Genomic DNA, 21246 nt, shown 5'->3' with positions numbered 1-21246 from the left:
GGGCAGGAACTGTGCGTTCATCTCCAAGCGCCTTCAGGCTGATGTTGTCAGTATTGAGCAGTGGGCTGCAAAATGGGGTTTTGCCATCTCTGGGCCTAAGTCTAAGCTTGGAATCTTTACTCTCAAGAGAAAGGTTGAGGACGTCAGAGTAACAGTCAATGGCACGGCCCTAAAAGTCTCTCCGGTGGTCCCCTTTTTGGGGGTGATCTTTGATAAGGGCTTAACCTGGAATGCCCATTGTGCCAAACTTGTAGTTAAGTGCTCGAAGGGTCTCAACCTTCTCCGTTGTATCTCAGGTACTTCTTGGGGTGCCCACCAGGATAGCCTCCTTATCCTGTACAGAGCTCTAATACGTTTGCACTTTGATTACGGGTGTCAAGCCTTTTGGGACATGTCCCTGTCCATCCGGAGGAGGTTGGAAGTAGTTCAGTCCAAAGCTCTCCGCATATGTCTTGGTGCCTTTAAAAGCTCTCCAGTGAGCGCTCTCCTGGTTGAAGCGGGTGAGCTGCCTTTGTCACTTCGATGGGAAGTGTCTATTCTCAAATACTGGTCCAAATGCATTTCCTTCGGGGTAAATCATCCTGGCAGTTCTCTGTTCCTGGATTGCTGGGAGTTTCACGCTCTCGGTAATCTCCGTCGGCTTCCCCCTTTTGGTCTCAAGTGTGTTAGGGCGGTTAAAGGGTTGGGGTTGGACCTCCCCCCGGTTAACACAGCCAATAAAGTGTCCCTATGGCCGCCTTGGACCCTCGTGGTTCCAAGAATTCACTTGGATTTACAGAGTATGACAGACAGGGACAATCCCGTCCCGACAAGTAACATGGCTGTGGAATTCATTCACAAGTTCTGGAGTCAATCTCTCCATGCTTATACAGATGGCTCCAAAGATCCGGGTCTTGGCCGTACTGCGGCTGCCTTCTGCATCCCTGATGTGAAGGTGACCAAGGCTTTCAGGCTTTCAGACCACCTGTCGGTATTTTCTGCAGAACTTTATGCAATTGTTTTGGCTCTTGAATGGATTAGACTTTTATCCCCTCAGCACGGTCATATTTTCCGACTCTCTCTCGGCTCTGATAGCGCTTAGTTCGTTCCAGCCTGGCAGTAGGAACGAATTGGTTCTTGAGGTAATTCATCTCGTAAGTTTGGCCCATTGGAGGGGCATGGTCGTCGATCTATGCTGGGTCCCGGCCCATGTGGGCATTGCAGGCAACGAAGTGTGTGATCAGGCGGCCAAACGCGCCCTCAATCTGGCTTTCGAAACCCCGGTTCCGCGAGGCCAGGCAGACCTCTCTAATTTAATTAAACAGAAAATTAATGTTATATGGCAAAGTCAGTGGGACTACTCCCCTAAGGGGAGGTGGTGTCACAACGTGCATCCATCGATCGTGTCCTTGGGGTCGTCTCCCCGGCTCCCTTGCAGGGAGCAGTCTATCGTATCTCGACTTAGAATTGAACATTGTTTTCTCAATTTTTATCTTCACATCGGTGTAAGGTTCCCGAAGATCTGGACCATGTTTTTTCCTTTTGTCCGCGTTATAATAATGCTAGATCTCATCTTCAGCTTTCTGTCCGCGGAATGGGGATCACGTGGTCAGGTCTGCCGGAAGCCTTTTGCTGGCTGGATCTGAAACATCCTGGGTTTTGTAGATCAGTTTTAAAGTTTATCAAAGAGACGGGGTTAGCAGTGTGAGCCTCTAGTTTTTCTCGTGTTAACCTCCTGGTTGGTTTGTTTGGACGTTAGGGTGGGTGGCGTATATAGAGCCTCGCGGCTCTGAAAGCGCCATTAAACCTCAAAAAGAAGAAGGTGCTCCTTTATTAATACGGTGTGGCGGACACGATGACTCGCTGGCGCAGTGACATAATTCCGAGCACCAGTGGGTGTCGGCCACGCCCCAGGTGAGGCTTGGCCTCCGGATATACACGCGGGCTCGCAGCCCCGAGCACGGCAGTGCTGACGAGTGAGCAAGGAATAAAGAGCTCAAGTTAAACCCAAAGCGTTGTGGCCTACCTTTGTTTAACGTGTGTGTGCCCAGCACCCCACACTGGTGACCCCCACTGGTTCAGCCGCTGCTGTTCCTCGAACGCGCCATGGCCATCAACGCTGTAGCGATCAAGCTCCCGGAGTTCTGGGAAATGCAAGCCGATGCCTGGTTTCTACAGGCCGAGGCCCAATTCCAGCTCCGGGGCGTCACGGTGGATGACACGAGGTACTTTTACGTGGTCGCTGCCCTCGGATCCGGCACGGCCGCTTGAGTCGTGTCCTTCCTCCGGCACCCGCCGGACGAGAGCAAGTACGCGGCGCTCAAGCGGCTTCTCCTCGACACATTTGGCCTCACAGAGGCCGACCGCGCCGATCGTCTTTTGGACCTTCCCGTACTCGGCGACACACGACCGTCCACCCGCATGGATTACATGCTGTCCCTGCTCGATGACGGCCACGCAGATTTCCTCTTCCGTGCGCTCTTCCTCCGCCAGCTACCTGTACAGGTGCGGCTCGCGCTCGCCGGTTCGACCATTACAGAACCGCGCGCCTGGCCAGAGAGGCGGACAAGTTTTTCGCAGCCCACGACGCATGGCCGGCATATAGCACGGCCGTCGTGGATCCCGGCGCCGGGCACGGCGCGAGTGGTTCGGATCGCCACGTAGCATGGCGTTCGGATCCTCCTGAATACGGCGTAGGTTTGGCGGATCGCCACGTAGCATGGCGTTCGGATCCTCCCGAACATGGCGTAGGTTTGGCGGATCCGCGCGTGGCCGCCGCCATGCCCCGCCCACCACCGTCGTCACGACCGGCGTGACAACCACCACCGGGCCAGACCTGGTGCCAGTTCCATACCAGGTTCGGCCACAAGACCAGGTCCTCCCGCCCGCCTTGTACTTTTGGCAGGTCGGGAAACAGCCAGGCCGGCGCTCGCTTCCTGCCATGAGCATCGGCCATACGGGCAGCCTTCTGTTCATAACAGACACCTCCTCGGGTCGTCGCTTCCTGTGCGACACGGGAGCGCAGGTGAGCGTCCTCCCTGCCTCCGCGTCCGACAAGCAAGCTGAGGGCCGGGGCCCCGCTTTACTTGCCGCCAACGGCACACCCATCCGCATGTTCGGAGAGCGTTGTCTCTCGCAGCGGTTCGGGGGGCAGCGCTTTCAGTGGTCGTTCGTTACCGCTGGTGTCCCCATGGGCCTACTCGGAGCGGACTTCCTCTGTGCGCATGGCCTGCTGGTGGACGTGAGGCACAGACGCCTTGTCCAAGCTGAAACCTTCAGCTCGCTTGCTTGCGCGCTGAGCAGTTCGTTGAGCAGCTCCCTGGGTGGCTCACCGAGCGGCTCGCCAAGCGGCTTGCTGAGCGGTTTGTTCCGGGCGAAGTTGGTCTGCACGCTTCCGGCAGCGGACGAGTTCACCCGCCTCCTCGCCAGTTTCCCGGCCCTCACGCGGCCCACTTTCTCGGCGGTGGCCGTCAAGCACGGGGTGGAGCATCACATCCCCACCGTCGGGCCAACGGTCTACGCCCGGGCGCGCCGCCTCGACCCGGCGAAGCTCGCCATGGCGCAGGGGGAGTTTGCCACGCTGGAGCGACTGGGCATCGTCCGGCGCTCCAACAGCGCATGGGTATCGCCGCTGCACATTGTGCCCAAGCCCGGCGGCGTGTGGCGGCCGTGCGGAGACTACCGCCGCCTCAACGATGCTACCACCCCCGACCGCTACCCGGTCCCTCACATCCAGGACTTTTCCACCCGGTTGGCGAAAATGTCCCTCTTCTCCAAGGTGGACCTCATCCGCGGATACCACCAGGTCCCTGTCAGGCCGGAGGACATACCGAAGACGGCCGTCATCACACCATTCGGCCTCTTCGAGTTTCTGCGGATGCCCTTCGGGTTGAAGAATGCGGCCCAGGCATTCCAGCGGCTTATGGACAGCGTCTTGCGCGACTTGGACTTCGTGTACGTCTACCTGGACGACATCCTCGTCGCGATCGCGTCCTGTGAGGAGCACCTCCGCCATCTCCGCACACTCTTCGAACGCCTGGGCCGACATGGCCTGATCATCAACCCCGCCAAGTGCCGGTTCGGCGTCACCGAAATCACCTTTTTGGGGCACCGCATCACCAGGCACGAGGCCATCCCCTTACCGGCCAAGGTGGAGGCGGTCAGGGGTTTTCCGCGCCCCCACACGATCAAGGGGCTCCAGGAGTTCCTGGGCATGGTGAACTTTTATCACCGTTTCCTGCCCCGCATCGCCCAGCTCCTGCGCCCCCTGCACGAGGCCCTCCGGGGGAAGCCTGGCAAAGGTGACATTGCCTGGACCGAGCCGATGGACGTGGCGTTCGCGGGCGCAAAGCTCACCTTGGCTAACGCCACCATGCTCGCGCACCCGGCGCCCGATGCACCGATCGCCCTCACCACCGACGCGTCGGATTACGCGGTGGGCGCGGTGCACGAGCAATGGGCGAAGGGAGCTTGGCAGCCGCTGGCGTTTTTTAGCCGGCAGCTCCGCCCGCATGAACGGCGGTACAGTACCTTCGACCGTGAGCTGCTCGGGCTCCACTGGCGGTCCGGCACTTCCGCCATCTGCTCGAGGGCCGCCGGTTCACGGCCTTCGTCGACCACAAGCCCCTGGTTTTCACTATGGCCATGGTCTCCGTGCCGTGGTTGGCCTGGCAGCAGCGTCACCTCTCGGCCGTGTCCGAGTACACGACGGACATCCGGCACGTCGCGGGGAAGGACAACCCAGTGGCGGATTGCCTTTCCCGGTCCGTCGCCCACGCGGTCCACCTCGGGATCGACTATGCCCGGATGGCGGCGGACCAGTCCGCCGACCCCGCCGTCCAGGCTTTTCGGACCGCCGTCACGGGCCTCCGCGTCACTGAGGTACCATTCGACGGCGTGGGCGCGGCCCTCTTGTGCGACGTCTCCCTCGGCCGGCCTCGCCCCATCGTGCCCGCCGGCGGGAGTTTTTGACGCCATCCACGGCCTGTCCCACCCGGGCACGTAGGCCTCCCAAAAGCTGGTCGCCGACAAGTTCGTCTGGCATGGCCTCCGGAAGGCTGTCCGCGATTGGGCCAGGACGTGCCTCGCGTGCCAGCACGCGAAGGTTCACCGCCACACCCAGGCCACGCTGGCCCCGTTTACGGTGCCCGAACGTCGGTTCGACCACGTTCACGTGGACATGGTGAGACCTCTGCCCCCCTCGCGGGGTTTCACCCACGTCCTCACAATGGTGGACCGCACCACCCAGTGGCCGGAGGCCGTGCCTTTGGCAGCAACGACGGCGGCGGACGTCGCGCAGGCGTTCATCGCCACTTGGGTTGCCGGTTCGGTGCCTCCTCGGACATCTCGTCCGACCGCGGCCCCCAGTTCACCTCGGAGCTCTGGGGGGCGGTAGCGCGGGGGCTTGGCGTACAGCTGCACCGCACCACGGCCTACCACCCACAGGCCAATGGCCTGTGCGAGTGCTTCCATCGCGCCATGAAGGCCGCGCTCCGGGCCAGCCTCCGCGACGGCGGCTGGGTCGACAGGCTCCCCTGGGTCCTGCTGGGCCTCAGGATGGCGCCCAAGGACGACCTGCGCACATCCGTGGCGGAGTTGGTCTTTGGACAACCGCTGCGGGTGCCGGGCGAGTTCCTCCCCGACTCCACGGCACCATGGTCCGCGGCGCAGCAGCGCTCCGCCCTGCAGGAGACAGCCCGGAGGTTCGCCCCGGTGCTGACGGCGCACCACGCTTGCCCGCCAACGCACGTCCCCCCGGAGCTTCGCACGGCGGAGTACGTGTTTGTCCGCCACGACGCCCACCGGACACCGCTGCGGCCCCCGTACGACGGGCCCTTCCGCGTGCTGGAGACCGGGGTGAAGCATTTCACCCTGGACATCGGCGGTACTCCTGACCGCGTCTCTGTGGACCGCCTCAAGCTGGCCCACCTCGATTTGGACCACCCCCCGCCAGCGGCTCTGCCCCCGCGTCGGGGCCGCCCCCCGGCGGGCGGACCCCCGGCACCGCCCAACCCCGCCGTCACGCCACCCCCCTGCCCTGCACCCATCCCAGATGCCGCCAGAGGCATCCCAGATGGCATCCCGGCATCCCAGACGCCGCCAGCCACCAGAGGGCGCTTCGGCCGGGTCATCCGTTTGCCCCGCAAACTGACCCTTCGGGTGCACGGGAATTCTGGGGGGGGGGGGGCGTGTGTGGCGGACACGATGACTCGCTGGCGCAGTGACATAATTCCGAGCACCAGTGGGTGTCGGCCACGCCCCATGTGAGGTGTGGCCTCCGGATATACACGCGGGCTCGCAGCCCCGAGCACGGCAGTGCTGACGAGTGAGCAAGGAATAAACAGCTCAAGTTAAACCCAAAGCGTTGTGACCTACCTTTGTTTAACGTGTGTGTGCCGAGCACCCCACAACGGCACTGGCAGGTTACGAGGAGCAGTATCATGCCCACGTCAACTCCCTCCGCCAATGCCAGATCACCGAATTCTTACGGCCAGACTCGGCGTCAGAACAAATCTAATCGGGGGACATTAGGGTAACCGCGGGTGGGGGGGGGGGGGCACAAACTGCCGTTCGAGAACTCAATCTATGATGTAAATGCTTGATAACATAATAAGAGTTTGCCGTCAACAACCAACACACCAACCCAGTTCCAATTTAAAAACATGCTGCAAAGTCAAAGTCAGACAGACAGACAGACAGACAGACAGACACACACACACACACACACACACACACACACACACACACACACACACACACACACACACACACACATATATGCACACACACACACACACACACACACACACGCACACTGCACAAAATATAGTTGACGTGCAAGTTTGGCGCCAAAGGCTTGGCCTGCGGGTGTGTGTGGGGGTGGGGAGGGAGGCACAATACCTCATTTGGGTGGGCATGGCCCGCGAATGCCCCCCCATGACGCCGACCCTGCTTACGGCGTCGCAACGAGGCACAGCCCTCTGTCTTTGACTCGCCCTCTGACGCTGAGCGCTTCTCTGGTGCTACAGCTGACGCAATCCTGGATTTGTTAGAGGCAAGTAGCGATGGTCAATAAGACTCCACCCAAGCCTCGGAACCTACCCAACCACCTAAGCCCCTCATCGTCCCCAAAAAGGTAAATAAAATGGTTAAAAAAAGTACTTTTTTACCATTTTATTTTTATTTACATATTGTGATTCTTGTTTTATGGAAGAAATGGTAGAAACATGGGTCTTTATGTTTACATAGGTAGGTCTTTATATGGTAGAAACACTTGGTAAAAAAGTGGCAAAAATAGGTTAAATATGTGGTCAACTTGGGGGTCCTGGCACCAATTAGAATTATTACCATACGTTCTTCAGTTCGGCTATCGCGATTTTGGCTAACGCGCACCGATAGCGGCACCAATTAGGCGCGATAGCCGAGGGTTGAGGTATATTGTTACGAATTTGGTAGAGCAAAATGTAGAGCAGAGTAGATCTGAGTAGGTAACATGCTTCGAGATGTCGCGATAGCTAGAACCCTCTATGTACCTTTAAGTTAGTATGTATAGGCGTATGCCGGGATAATTGCGTATGTATTTCCTGTACAGGGACAGGAAGTGCTAAGTAGTTCGGGTGATAAGGGTAACTTTTTGTGTTTTCCCACCCCTGTGGTCAATCCAATGTCCCTTTTGGCACCGCACCTACACAGTAGGAATTCATGCCCCTAGCGCACCTACATTAATTAATTCCCTTCCCTTTCACATCAATGAAACAACACCCACCAAAACGGGCAGGCTGACACACCCTGCTGAGACACGATGAGAAGGGGGTGGATCTTTTGACATCATGGGGGAGGGCGGACGAATGGACGTCACGAGAGGGCGGGACGGTGCGTGAGGGAAGTGACGACACGAAGGAGAAGAAGAGGAGTTCGGAGTTGGACACGAGGCAGAGCAGACGCCATTTGGGAGAGCTGAGAGAATTCAGTCGTGATAGAGTGCACTGGACATTTTCTCCCTCTCGTTCTTTCCTGCCTTCGTTCCCTCCATCTTCTCTGCGATCGGATCGCGTGCTTGCGTGGGCGGCTGTTGTGCCGAGGTTCGCCCCATTGGTGGCCGTATTCGTGGCCTCTTGCGTACCATCGCCAACCACTCACGATCTCCAAAGCGCCGGGCAGAGACGACAGCCCCAGAAACCGTGGTCCTTCGGACGGGGCGAGCGTTTGAGAGTTGCGGGGCGAGAGGACTGGGGCCGGCAAGCGAGTCGCTTCGGGGAGACCCCTCCTGCCCACGTGTCAGGGCCTAGATGTCCGAGGCCTACACGATCTCCACGCCACGCTCCCGAGCGAGCAAAGCTAAGAATGCACACACACACACACCCTCTTTGTTCATTTCGTCGTCTGCCCTGTGGTTTGTTTAATAACTCTGTCGAGTGGGAGTACTCCATATAGGGGGTTGAGAGCATCACATTTCTTTGTTCTCGGAACCGTTAATAAATCCTTATATTATTTTCTGTATATATCTGAACGCAGTTTCCTGTTTGATTTTAATAGTTAAGGCTGCGGGACCCTTGCCGTTCCCCTCCATCTTGCGCGCTTTGGTTTTGGTTTGATTGGAATCTGCTATTGAGTTTTCGCCTCGGGAGTTAAAGCTTCGCAATCGGCCTCTGCAACTCTGATGTTAATTGGAGTTGCGCGACAATACATACAGTCACGTGAAAAAGTAAGTACACCCCGTGTAAAGTTTTGACTTTTTCAACATATTTCAACATACAGCTATTTGATCTTCATTTCAACAATATTGATAGATAAAGGTGATATAATATAACAAATATCATGAAACATTTACATTTTGTAGTCCATTGTATAATTTAAATAAACATAAATGCAAATTTCGCATGTGGAAAAAGTAAGTACACCCTTGGCTCCAATAGGTGGTATTGCCCCCTTTGGCAGAAACAACCTCAAGTAGGCGTTTCTTATAACTGTCTACCAGTCTTTGACATCGACTGGGAGAAATTTTTGCACACACCTCCATGCAGAATTAATTCAGCTGTGCGATGTTTGAGGGGTTTCTTGCATGCACAGCTCGTTTCAAATCCCCCCACAACATCTCGATGGGATTTAGATCCGGGCTTTGACTTGGCCATTCCAGAACCCTCCATTTCTTTCCTTTCAGCCATTCCTTGGTGGATTTACTGGTATGTTTACAGTCATTGTCATGTTGCAAGGTCCACCTTCGGTTGAGCTTCAACTTTCCGACAGATGGCCTCACATTATCCTCAAGCACCCTCTGGTACAATGAAGAATTCATAGTGGATTCTATGGTGAGCTGCCCAGGCCCTGATGCAGCAAAGCTGCCCCAAACCATAATATTTCCACCACCATGCTTTCCAGTTGGTATCAGGTTCTTGTGGGCAAATGCTGTCTTTGGTTTTCACCAAACATGTCTTCTGGTACTGTGGCCAAATAGCTCGACCTTCGACTCATCTGTCCAAAGCACATTGTTCCAGAAGTGCTGGTCTTTGCCTAGGTGTTCATTGGCAAACTTTAGTTTTGCCCTGCTGTTCTTTCTGGACAGCAAAGGTTTCCTCCTGGCACACCTCCCATGTAGATCAAATTTGTGCAGCCTCTTTCTAATGGTAGACTCGTGCACTTTGACATCGTGTCGTGACCAAACTAAATGTCTGAGGTTTATATAAGACAGGTTCCTCCAAGATCCTCTCTGATGATGTTCTAATCATTTGCACCTGAGCTGGTGCACCTGATTCTAATTTTAGGTATTTGAAGTAGTGATAAATGTAGGGGTGTACTTACTTTTTCCACATGCGAAATTTGCATTTATGTTTATTTAAATTATACAATGGACGACAAAATGTAAATGTTTCATGATATTTGTTATATTATGTCACCTTTATCTATCAATATTGTTGAAATGAAGATCAAATAGCTGTATGTTGAAATATGTTGAAAAAGTCAAAACTTTACATGGGGTGTACTTACTTTTTCACGTGACTGTATATATATATATGTATATATACGGTGCATATATATATATATGTATATATATTGTATATATATATTGTTACGGTTTTTCGAACCTTCACTTCATAAATTTTAGTAAATGTTCCCTTATAAATAATCCCCTGTAAATATCCCCATTATTTGGCCAATATTAAAGATTGCACCCTAGTTAGTCCATATCGCAACACGTAGGACACCTTAAAAACCCTATTTAGTTATCTCATTATTATGTGTTCTAGTTAAGGCTCTGTTCCCAATAGTTGAATCTTCGTTGCATTAATCAAATAAGATAGGCCCCCTTCAATTATCCCCGATCGCTCTGTCTCCAGCCACCAAGGACACCTGCAGTTGGGGTTGCTCACTTTCCTCCCCTCCGCTGCCTTTTTGTTGGCCGCTTGCTGCAGCGCCAAACTCCATAACGCACGCGGTCCAAGTTGGAGAAGGGGGGAGGAGTGACCACCACAAGGGTGGAGTTAAGGGTGGAGCTTGTGTGTCCACCCCTGTTAAGGGTGGAGCCATGGAGCCCTCATCAACCACCAAGGGCCGAGGTGGGCGCGCCGATGGGCATGTCCCCATGAACGGCGGCTTGATACGCCAACGCCCAATATAAGCGCTCGGGGGTGGAACTGCTTGCGAGTCACTTGGAAGCTGGTGGTAAAGCTGTGGTGAAATCTGTGGTGGAGGCTGGTGTGTGAGACTGCTAGAGAGATCGTGTGGGACTTCGTGATATGAGATCGTGTGGAACTGCTTAGAGCTCGAGGTCAGGCTGGTGATAAAGCTTGTGAAGAAGCTCGTGATAAAGGCTCGTGTGGAACTTCTTGAGAGCTGTTTGTGGAGCTGTTGGAACTGAGCTTGCTGATATACCAACCGCGCTGCCTGCCGGAGTTTCGCCATGGCACCAAAGACCAGACCGGAGTGAGCGTGAACCGGACGGAGCCCACGCTTCCAGCGGCTGGACCTTCCATCCCTGCCCTGCCATTCTACTCCCTTTCGTGTAAGTGTGTTTGTTCTGTCCCCGGGAGTGGTAATTAAGAGTGTTTAAGCTTTGCCCTGTGTCCTTTTATTTCCTTTGTACCATACCTTTCGTTTCCTCTTTTAGTGGTGTAAATAAAACTGTGTTCTTTCTTTGCCCATTGGTTTCGTGTCATCCGATCACTTTCGTCCTGTCCCCAATTGAATATACGTGGCACAATTTGGCCAACGCTCAGGATCGGATTAGTGTTTGCTAACGGCTCGGATTTCGGACTGCTAACCACTCGGCAAACTCCATCTTGTCCGGGTCCGAGCGGGGAATTATATCCCTGCTTTGCGGTGGGATTGGCAAAGGTATTTGGGAACTTCCTTTGACCAATCACCCTGGCCAATCTCACCCCGCAAAGGAGCGTTATAGTTTCCAGGAACGGAGACGGCCAGCTTCACAGCCAAGGGGACTAACCCCCCCCCTTGTGGTAACGGGAGTGCCGCTCCGATTTCCGTAACAATATATATATATATCTCCACTACAAGATAGTGGAGTATATATATATATATAATTTACAAAGGAACTATTTAGGGATGCCTCATTTTACATTTTGGGGAATGCCATTTATATATTTTTTAAATGTGAAAATAAACCAGGTTCATTCAAAGATGAAGACACACATACTTATCCTTAAGCCCAGAGATATCTTCCACTGGCCAAATCAACACACTGGCTACTCTTGCACATTACATCATGCAAAATAATTATTCAATAACAAATCAAAACAAACCAACTCCAACCTAAAAGGAGCTATTATGCAAACAAGTACCCATTTTGGGGTTTTTTATACAAGGTCAAAGCTCGTGGATGAGCTAAAACACAAAACGGATCAGGATGAACATCACAAAAGGAACAGCAGAAAGAGATGGGGAAAATGGCAACATCAGGGCCGAGATGAAAAATATACGGAGACGGACAAACAAGCGATGTGGTGAGGAAATGAGGGGTAGAGGAAGATGCAGGTGGTGAACAAGATGGATAAAGGAGCAACCTCTCAGGAACTAAAAACTGGAAATTTGGTGGAGGTGGGGTAGAAAACCACTTGGTAGAAACCAAAAGGTCGGGGTGGTTTAATGGGGGTAGAAAATATTGTGGTTTTGGGTCAGGAATGATCTGAGATGGTGATGAACACTTGAACAGCTGTCTTGAAGACATGGAGGGAAGGATGAGATAGAAGACAATGTGACAAATGGTTCCACAGGTGGAAAAATAGAGGAACAAAGAAGTTGAGGTGAGCAGTGATCCTGGATTTGGATAGTTTCACCAGAATGGGGTTGATGGTGGACCGTGTGTGCCCTGCAATAACTCAGGGACAACGACAATGCACGGAAAGAGCAGAGAGTGCAAGACAGAACTCAGCTTCATTCCAAATTCCAATGATCTTGAAGGCCTTGCTTTCCATGGCGTCAAGCTGCGCAAGATGTGAGGCAGGGGAGCCAGCCCAGAGGGGAGAGCAGTACTCCATCAAACTGCGGATGAAGGCCTTGTAATTCGATAGAAATTCAGGTGTAACAAGGAAGGACTTTGTATGATGTAGGATGCCCAGACGACAACTGGCTTTGGAGAACTATGAAATTTGATTTGCCCAAAAAAGATCATGGCTGATAGTGAGAACCAGGAGTTTGAATGACTTAACTTCCTCCAGCGGATTGTTATGGAAGTAGAAATAGGGTTTGCCAGACGGTCTTTTCAGAGAGAGAAGGTGAGAGTGTGAGATTTGTCAGGATTAAAAGACATATTCCAAGTGATTTTGGTAAGATCTGTGGATAAGGAAGAGGCTGCTGTCTGTCTGTCAGAAGGATGAGGGATGTCATGGCAGAGGGTGAAGTCATCAGCAAATAGGTAAAGGGGATTTTCTCAACAGTCAGAGAGATCGTTGAAGAGGATTAGAATAGTATGGGGGCCTAGAACACTCCTTTGGGCATTCCCGCCTTGACAGAGAGATGAAAGGAATCTGTTGCGAGTCGCACACTGACTACGAGACTAGAGGAAGTCAGGAACCCAATAGTGGAGTTGGCCTTGGATGCAATCGGCAGAGAGCTTGGAGAGCAAGGCAGGAGGATGCCAGACTGTATTGACAGCTCGAAAAATGTCTAGATATGGCTCTCACTATTAAAACCACTAGATGGAGTCTCTTTCATTAATGCCATGTTTCCATCGTTTAATAAATGATGTGAATTTACACTTTTCAAAGGAAAATAAATGAGGGAATGCTGATTGAGGGTGTTGCTACTCACTGGTACTTCCAGCAGTCCAGCATGAGAGAGTATGCCTCGGATGGACAGTCAAGAGGCGGGCTGAGTCTGTTACCTTTCTGCAGAAAATCACGAACCTCTGACCCACGCATGCCCTTGCATATTGTCATTCCAAAACAGAGAAGGGGAAGGGGATTTTTTTTTCAATATCAAAACAGTTATGAATGAGATTGTCAAATTAAAGTTGATATACTTTTTCACAATCATGTTTAACTTGGTAGATTTGTCATTATCGGGCTGAGGTGATACTGTACTTTTGTTGCCTGAGCGCACTGCCGTGATTTAATATACCTCATTCAGCGTTCTCTAACAATCAGTTTGCTTCACATCATTACATCGCACCAACAATGCAATGCCAGAGCACGTTTTGTTCACATTTCATGCAACCTCCGCTACACGTAAACAAAATGGAAATATCATCACAGCTCAGGTACCTATGGCTGCTCTTGCAGTTCTCATGGAATTGCATCGCAAACAGCCAATGGCATCATTGCTGAGAAACGTGACCTAGAATAGATATAGTTTTCACGACAATCTTCTTGGACACACGATTAATGGTCAGCTTGATGCCAAAGTCCCATTGGAGAAGAGAGGAAAATCACTGGCCATTTTTTTAATGGAAAGAGATACATTTGGCTGCCAGGGGAACTTGGATCATAGTCAAAGATGATCTGTTTGTTGGGTGCCGTTTTGATTAGTTATGAGTTTTGAAAGCAAAAATTGCCCTGTCAACCCTTTGTTACCTCCGCCACCAAAGGTGGATGGAGGTTAAGTTTTCACCCTTGTCTGATTGTTTGTTTGTCTGTCTGTCTGTGAACAGGATATCTCAATAAGGTATGGACGGATTCGGACGAAATTTGGTGGAAAAATTGGGTATGTGACAAAAACGGAACGATTAGATCTTTTTGAAGATATGGATCTGGATCCGGATCAGAGAATTTTTTAATTATTTAAAGTGATTCTTCACCATTGAGAGATAGAGAAAAAAACGATACATACCATGATGTCTCAAAAAGTTGCGGACGGATTCAGACAAACCTGGTGGACAGGTTGCATATGTGAAAAGGAAGAATCGATTTAATTTTGGTAAAGATTGGAATCCGAATCCGGATACGAGAATTTTTAAAATTATTTCTAAGTGATTCCTCCCCATTGAGTGATAGGACCAAAAACGATATGTAGCATGATATTTCAAACGGTTTTGATTGATTATGACAACATTTGGTGGATGAGTTGGGTAGCTGACAAGAAGAAGCCAATTCGATTTTGGTTCAGGTCCGAATCCAGATCCGACCTATCGGTGGGATACAAAACGTAGACTGTTCAGCCTGGCGGAGGTATGCGCTCTACCGAGTGCTGTTCTGGTTGACCATGCTTCCTCAGACTGGTCTACCAGTGACACCAGTGACCACATTGTGGTGGTTGACTCAATGCCTCAGGGAAAATCTCCTTAGCTGAATAAAAACATCCATTTCAAATATAATCAAATAAAACCTGTGGGTTGTGCGAATAGCCTACTCGGTAAGGTTTTTCTCCATATGAAAAAGCTTCCCACATGGTGACAGCAAAGCTCCATACGTCGCTTTTACTGGTGAACCGGAAGAACTCGATGCACTCAGGCGCATACCATTTTACGGGCCATTTTCCCACATTCCTAGCCTGTGTGGATAACATGATCGGGAAAAAAGACATCATTGCTTACACGTCAAGACATTTTATTTCACACAGTATCAAGTTCAGTTGAGGTAAGGGAAAAGGTTTTTTTGTTGTAACTTTTGTGCAACTTTTACACAATTCATGCACCTGTAAAAATATCACTTTCTTTATCATTCACCTTTTGTGGCTGTTTTGTGCGTAACCGAGTGAAAATCATCAGCTTGTACCTATGATAAAGTTTTCATTCTGCTCCAAGATAAATTATCTTGGGAACACTATTCTACAACTTTACCCAGGAAATATTTACTGAAATTACATAAATGTTGCAAAAAAATAGAAGTGGCAAATGCTTATGCACCAGCAGAGTCCCCACGCCCTACACGTGTTCTTGGTCCAAGCATGCAACACATTCTTCTGACACATACATGTATTTGGGTGGTGTATAAGCAACTGACAGCTAGCTCTCGAAATTAAAAATTAAAACAAGCGTTACGCCTGGGTCTCCTGTCGGTGAAGTGATGTGAGTTGACAAAGTGGAAGACGCACGAAACATGGAAGAGTCGATAATATTTGCGAGTGGGTTGGAGACACCCACACACCAGATTATAGAAGTTAGTAGTTCGTTTATTTTTCAAGATATTCCGCTCATAAGGTTCAGACATATATGGTGGCGGCCATCTTGGATTTTGAAGTGGCGACCCAATTTTCAATAGCGTTCTTCCTTATGGCTATGCCGAGATACAGTCGCGCACCAGATTAGAAGTGAGTAGTTGGTTTATTTTTCAAGATATTCCGCTCACAAGGTTCAGACATATATTTGGTGGCGGCCGTCTTGGATTTTGACGTGGCGACACAATTTTCAATAGCGTTCTTCCTTATGCCTAGATACACCCACACACCAGATTAGAAGTTAGTAGTTCGTTTATTTTTCAAGATATTCCGCTCACAAGGTTCAGATATATATGGTGGCGGGCATCTTGGATTTTGAAGTGGCGACCCAATTTTCAATAGCGTTCTTCCTTATGCCTAGATACAGTCGCGCACCAGATTAGAAGGGAGTAGTTGGTTTATTTTTCAAGATATTCCGCTCATAAGGTTCAGACATATATATGGTGGCAGCCGTCTTGAATTTTGACGTGGCGACACAATTTTCAATCGCGTTCTTCCTTATGCCTAGATGCACCCACACACCGGATTAGAAGTTAGTAGTTCATTTATTTTTCAAGATATTCCGCTCACAAGGTTCAATGCACGCACACACACACGCACGCACGGACGCACACACGGACGGAGGGGAAAACCATTGGCCCCATTTCACTCCGCGGTGCGACAGGGGACAACAACCCGGGTTACATGCGTGAAGCAAAAACATGCCTACTGTTTATAATTAAAAACACCTGACAACTGGAAAATGTGGGGACAGGAATACTGCATTGTAAAGGGTGGTGACTTGTAATACCCGCTCCCACCAGGAGAGGCGCCACACATTACACATTTGCATAGAGAATTTGCATCCCACTCTCCCCTCCATTCCAAGACCACCAGAAAAGATTTTTAAAAACATCCGTATACACCAATCGACGTCATGCTGATACTATCTAGCAAGTCTGGATGTAATCAGGCCAGAACTGTAGGAGTAGTAAGTAGCGTGACAAGACACACACACGTGCATATGCATGCATACACACACAGGCGCACACAACTTATAGTTCGGATCAACAAAATAAAAATCAGTCAAAGCATTCAGAAGTTATTCTCGGAAAACCTTATTGTTACTCTAGTGTCTAGAAACATAAGACGAGGGTTAAACATTCTCCCAGTAACTACTTGACTCAGCTTTGTCAATAAGCCTACGACAGAAATGGCACTTGCCTCATAAACGTTTTCAGCATTGAGAGCTTTTGAAAGACCAAAATCACTGATCTTAGCATAACATTCCATGACCAGGAGGACATTACGTGCGGCAAGGTCCCTGTGTACAAAGTTTCGTTCTTCGAGGTAGCACATCCCCTGTGCCACCTGCAACAGCAACAGTGCAACTCCTGATGATGTCATCTCCTCCTTGTGGCTAGAAAACGAAATTGGTGGAAATAACTAATCAGGAATGCGGGATTAATTTTGAATCATCCGACTTAGTATTTGTAAGTAACATTTACTTATGGTAGAAAGCAGGCCAAGTGGGAAGCCAGACAACATGATGGATATGATGGCTGATAGGATGTCCAGATCCACCAATGGACTGATGAACCATTTTACCAAATCAATACCATCTAGTTTTATGAAAAACAACTTCGCTTTATTATATATTTAAAATGAAGTTTTATCTCAGAATCCTTTTTTTTTTTTAGTTAAGGTAGAATCCTTGGAGGGGAAGAAGATTTTATTTCCTGATCTATTATGTCCATGACTTCCATCTATTGTTAGGCCAGGAGAAACAGCATGTGCAAGGTTCAGGGACTTGCCAAAAACCAAATTACCATGGTGGCATTTACATAATATGCATAGAGGAAGAAATGTACTTTTTACGGCGGAACCCATAAGGCAATGCCGTCTAGAACCGCGTTTGTCTGTCTGTATGTTCCCACAAACGTCCACCTATCAGAGCTGAGGATCTGGTCACGTGACAGGGGGACAGCGTTTAGTAACCATTACAGTTGCATATTTTAATAAAAGGAAATATAATAACCTTCTGTGGAACGTTTTGGGGTCCCCAGTGGGTGCCGTAAGGTAGGTAGGAAGTTTCAGAAATTCCTCAATACAATTTTGATTTTGAAATGCGATCGACACGGACCTTGCTCCCGAATCCGGAAGTAAACAGATGACGACGGTTCTCTGCTTTGATAATATCTCAATAAAATTGTGATTTCACATTATATTTTAATAATAATAATAATAATACATTTATTTTATATAGCGCTTTTCAAGAAGCCCAAAGGCGCTTTGACAGAGTACAAAAAACAAGTGCAAAAAGTCAAAAATCAATTGGTAAATAATTCATCAAAGCAAAAGGAAGGAGAAGGAGGGGAGATGGTCAGGGGTTAAATGCTGTGGGTTAAATGTTGAATGCAGTGTTGAACAGGTGGGTCTTGAGTGATGTTTTGAATGTGGTGAGTGAGGAGGAGTCTCTGATGGTGTGAGGTAGTGAGTTCCAGAGGGTGGGAGCAGCGATGGAGAAGGCCCTGTCCCCCCAGGATCTGAATTTGGTCCGCATGGGGGGTGGTCAGGAGGTTGGTACCAGCAGAGTGGAGATTGCGGATGGGAGTGTGTCTGGAGAGGAGGTCAGTCAGGTAGGATGGGGCCAGGTTATGGAGGGCTTTGTAGGTCAAGAGGAGGATTTTGTACTGGATTCTCTGGGGGATGGGGAGCCAGTGAAGCTTGTAAAGGACGGGGGTGATGTGGTCACGGGTCCGGGAATGGGTGAGTAGATGGGCAGCGGAGTTCTGAATGTATTGGAGTTTATTGGTGATTATTGAGGGTGAACCAAAGAGGAGGCTGTTGCCGTAGTCCAGACGAGAGGTGATGAAGGCGTGGATGAGGGTTTCTGCAGCCGTGGAGGAGAGGGATGGACGGAGACGGGCGATGTTTTTCAGGTGAAAGAAGGCTGTCTTTGTGATCTGTTTAGTGTATTTGTCGAAGGAGAGGGTTTGGTCAAAGATGATGCCAAGATTCCGGATGTGAGGGGAGGTGGATACTGGGAAACCGTCGATGTTGAGGGCAAAGTTATGGGTGGATCTGGTGAGCGTTTTTGGGCCAATGATAATTATTTCAGATTTATCATAGTTAAGTTTGAGGAAGTTGATTTGAAGCCAGGATTTTATTTCAGTGATGCAGTTTGTCAGGATAGAGTGGGTGGCGGTGGAGATGGACTTGGTGGAGATGAAAAGCTGGATGTCATCGGCGAAGCAGTGGAATTGGAGACCATGACGGCGGATTAAGTGACCAAGGGGGGACAGGTACAGGATGAAGAGGAGGGGGCCAAGAACTGAACCTTGGGGGACACCTTGGGGGAGGGGAGCAGTGGGGGATTTGCAGTTATTGATGGAGATGAACTGGCGTCTGTCGGAGAGGTATGATTTGATCCAAGAGAGGGCAGTGCCGGTAATGTTAAAGGTGGTTTCAAGTCGGGTGAGGAGGATGGTGTGATTTATGGTGTCAAAGGCGGCGCTGAGGTCGAGGAGGATGAGAATGTTGAGGTTGCCAGCGTCAGAGGAGAGGAGAAGGTAGTTGGTTATTTTGAGGAGAGCAGTTTCAGTACTGTGGTTGGAGCAGAATCCGGATTGCAATGTTTCATGCAGGTTATTGGCAGAGAGGTGATGTTTGAGTTGAGTGGCTACAGCGCGTTCCAAAACTTTTGACAGAAAGGGTAGGTTGGAGATGGGTCTGAAGTTGTTTAGGGTGTCAGGGTTGAATCCAGGTTTTTTCAGAATGGGGGTAACAGCAGCAATTTTGAGGGATGGTGGGACGATGCCTGTAGACAGGGAGGAGTTTATTGTTGCAGTGATAAGTGGAGAGAGAGCAGGAAGGGAGGCCTTGACAAAGCTGGAGGGGAAGGGGTCAAGAGTGCAGGTGGCAGTTTTCATTCCTATGAGGAGTTCAGAGAGGTCAGTAGGGGAGACTAGGGAGAACTGAGACAGGGGTTGGCAGGATAAGGGGGGGCAGGTGGTTTGAGGGGGAGCAGTTAAGCTGAGACAGGGGTGGTGGTTAAGCTGCTTAGATGTTGTCAATTTTGCTTTGGAAGAATGAAAGGAAGGAGATGCAGTTGTCTACTGTGAATGACTGTGTGGTGGTGTTCAGGGGGCTGAGGAGTTTGTTTATTGTAGAGAAGAGTGCTTTTGGGTTTCCAGAGCCAGAGTGGATAATTTGAGAGTAGTAGGCGCAGTGGGCGCGGGAGAGGGCATCTTTGTCGTGTTGTAGGTAGTCCTTGTAGGCTTGGGAGTGAATTGTGAGACCTGTTTTATTGCGGAGTCTTTCAAGTTGGCGAGCACGAGTTTTCATCAGGCGGAGTTCAGGGGTAAACCAGGGAGCAGAATGGGTGAAAGAAACTGTTTTGGTTTTTATAGGCGCAAGCTGGTCAAGGCAGGAGGAGAGAGTGTGGTTGTAGTAGTCAGTCAAACAACTTGCTTTCGTCTCCTGGAAAGCAAATCCAACAGAAGGAAATCTCATTTCCTTTCACAAAGCCCGAAACAAGTGTGTGTCCACCCTCAGGAGAGCCAGGAAACAATATCTCTCCATTCTCAAGACCGAACTCTCTTATCTGTCTCCCTCTTCCAAATCCTGGTGGCGTCTGGTCAAATCTGTTTCTGGTGTTTGTTCCCCCTCCATCCCCTCCCACACCTCAAACGGCTACAAGGCTGACTCCGCACGTGAAAAAGCTGAATGCCTCAACTCTGTGTTTGCCTCCACATCTTGTGTCCCAAACCCATCCCTCTCTGTACCCACCGTACCCAGTCGTACCCAGCTGCTCCTGGACTCTGTGTCCTTTCCTCCTGACAAGGTGGAAAAGTTTCTGTCAACCCTCGACTCTGATTCTGCAACTGGTCCTGACGGCATCAGCCCACGGGTCCTAAAATCATGTTCTTCCGCTCTTTCACTCCCTCTTTCTGTTCTCTTCACCCTCTCTTTTGCTCAAGGTCATCTGCCATCTGCTTGCAAATCAGCCAACATCACCGCTTTGCACAAAAAAGGTACAAAAACAGATCCTAGCAACTACAGACCAATCAGCCTTCTCCCAATTATCAGCAAAGTCATGGAATCCATCATTGCATCATACCAGTCATGGAATCCATCTGAAAATCCAGACTTGATCTGCTTAACAGAAACTTTCCTCCTTCAAGATGTCTCTGATTCCTTAATATCTCTTCCTGGTTACTCCCTCCTCCGGTACGATAGACCTGAGCCTCGTCCTTGTGGTGGGGTGGCTATCTTTATCAAAAACGCTCTTCCTCACTCTCCCTGCACTGCCCTCTCTCCACCCCACCCACAGGAGTACCTCTGGCTACGGCTTCCTCTCCGCTCCCACCTTTTGTTCATATGTGTTCTGTACCGTCCTCCAAACAGTGATGACTCCATTTACATTTCTCTGTCGGACAACATGGACCAACTTCTATCAACTCATCCAAACTCTCTCTTCCTCATATGTGGCGACTTCAACTGTCATCATGCCAGCTGGCTGGGTGTGGGTTCATCTCTCACCAGCCATGGCACCTCAGCAAAGGACTTCTGTGACTCATTGGGACTGACACAATCTGTCAATTTCCTGACCCGGATCTCAGTCAATGGAGTATCTTCTCTTCTGGACTTGGTTATGACTAACTTCCCTGCAAATGTCTG

At 50.2% G+C, this 21246-nt stretch overlaps 1 protein-coding gene across 1 annotated transcript in view; it reads right to left on the bottom strand.

Moving 5' to 3' along the window:
• The window catches only part of LOC137421570 (tyrosine-protein kinase ZAP-70), an 84097-nt gene that overhangs the window by 47186 nt on the left and 15665 nt on the right, over positions 1-21246 (bottom strand). Inside the window, exons 3-5 of the mRNA XM_068107755.2 lie at positions 16789-16984; positions 14779-14919; positions 13243-13355 (exon numbers count right to left, since the gene is read on the bottom strand). Coding sequence (XP_067963856.2) covers positions 13243-13355; positions 14779-14919; positions 16789-16984 — 450 coding nt within the window. The remainder of the gene's footprint in view (positions 1-13242; positions 13356-14778; positions 14920-16788; positions 16985-21246) is intronic.

The sequence above is a fragment of the Myxine glutinosa genome, chromosome 2, assembly GCF_964187855.1.
Source record: "Myxine glutinosa chromosome 2, kmMyxGlut1.1, whole genome shotgun sequence".
Lineage (NCBI taxonomy): Eukaryota > Metazoa > Chordata > Myxini > Myxiniformes > Myxinidae > Myxine > Myxine glutinosa.
The sequence above is the reverse complement of the archived record's forward strand: the minus strand, read 5'-3'. Positions and strand labels throughout refer to the sequence as shown.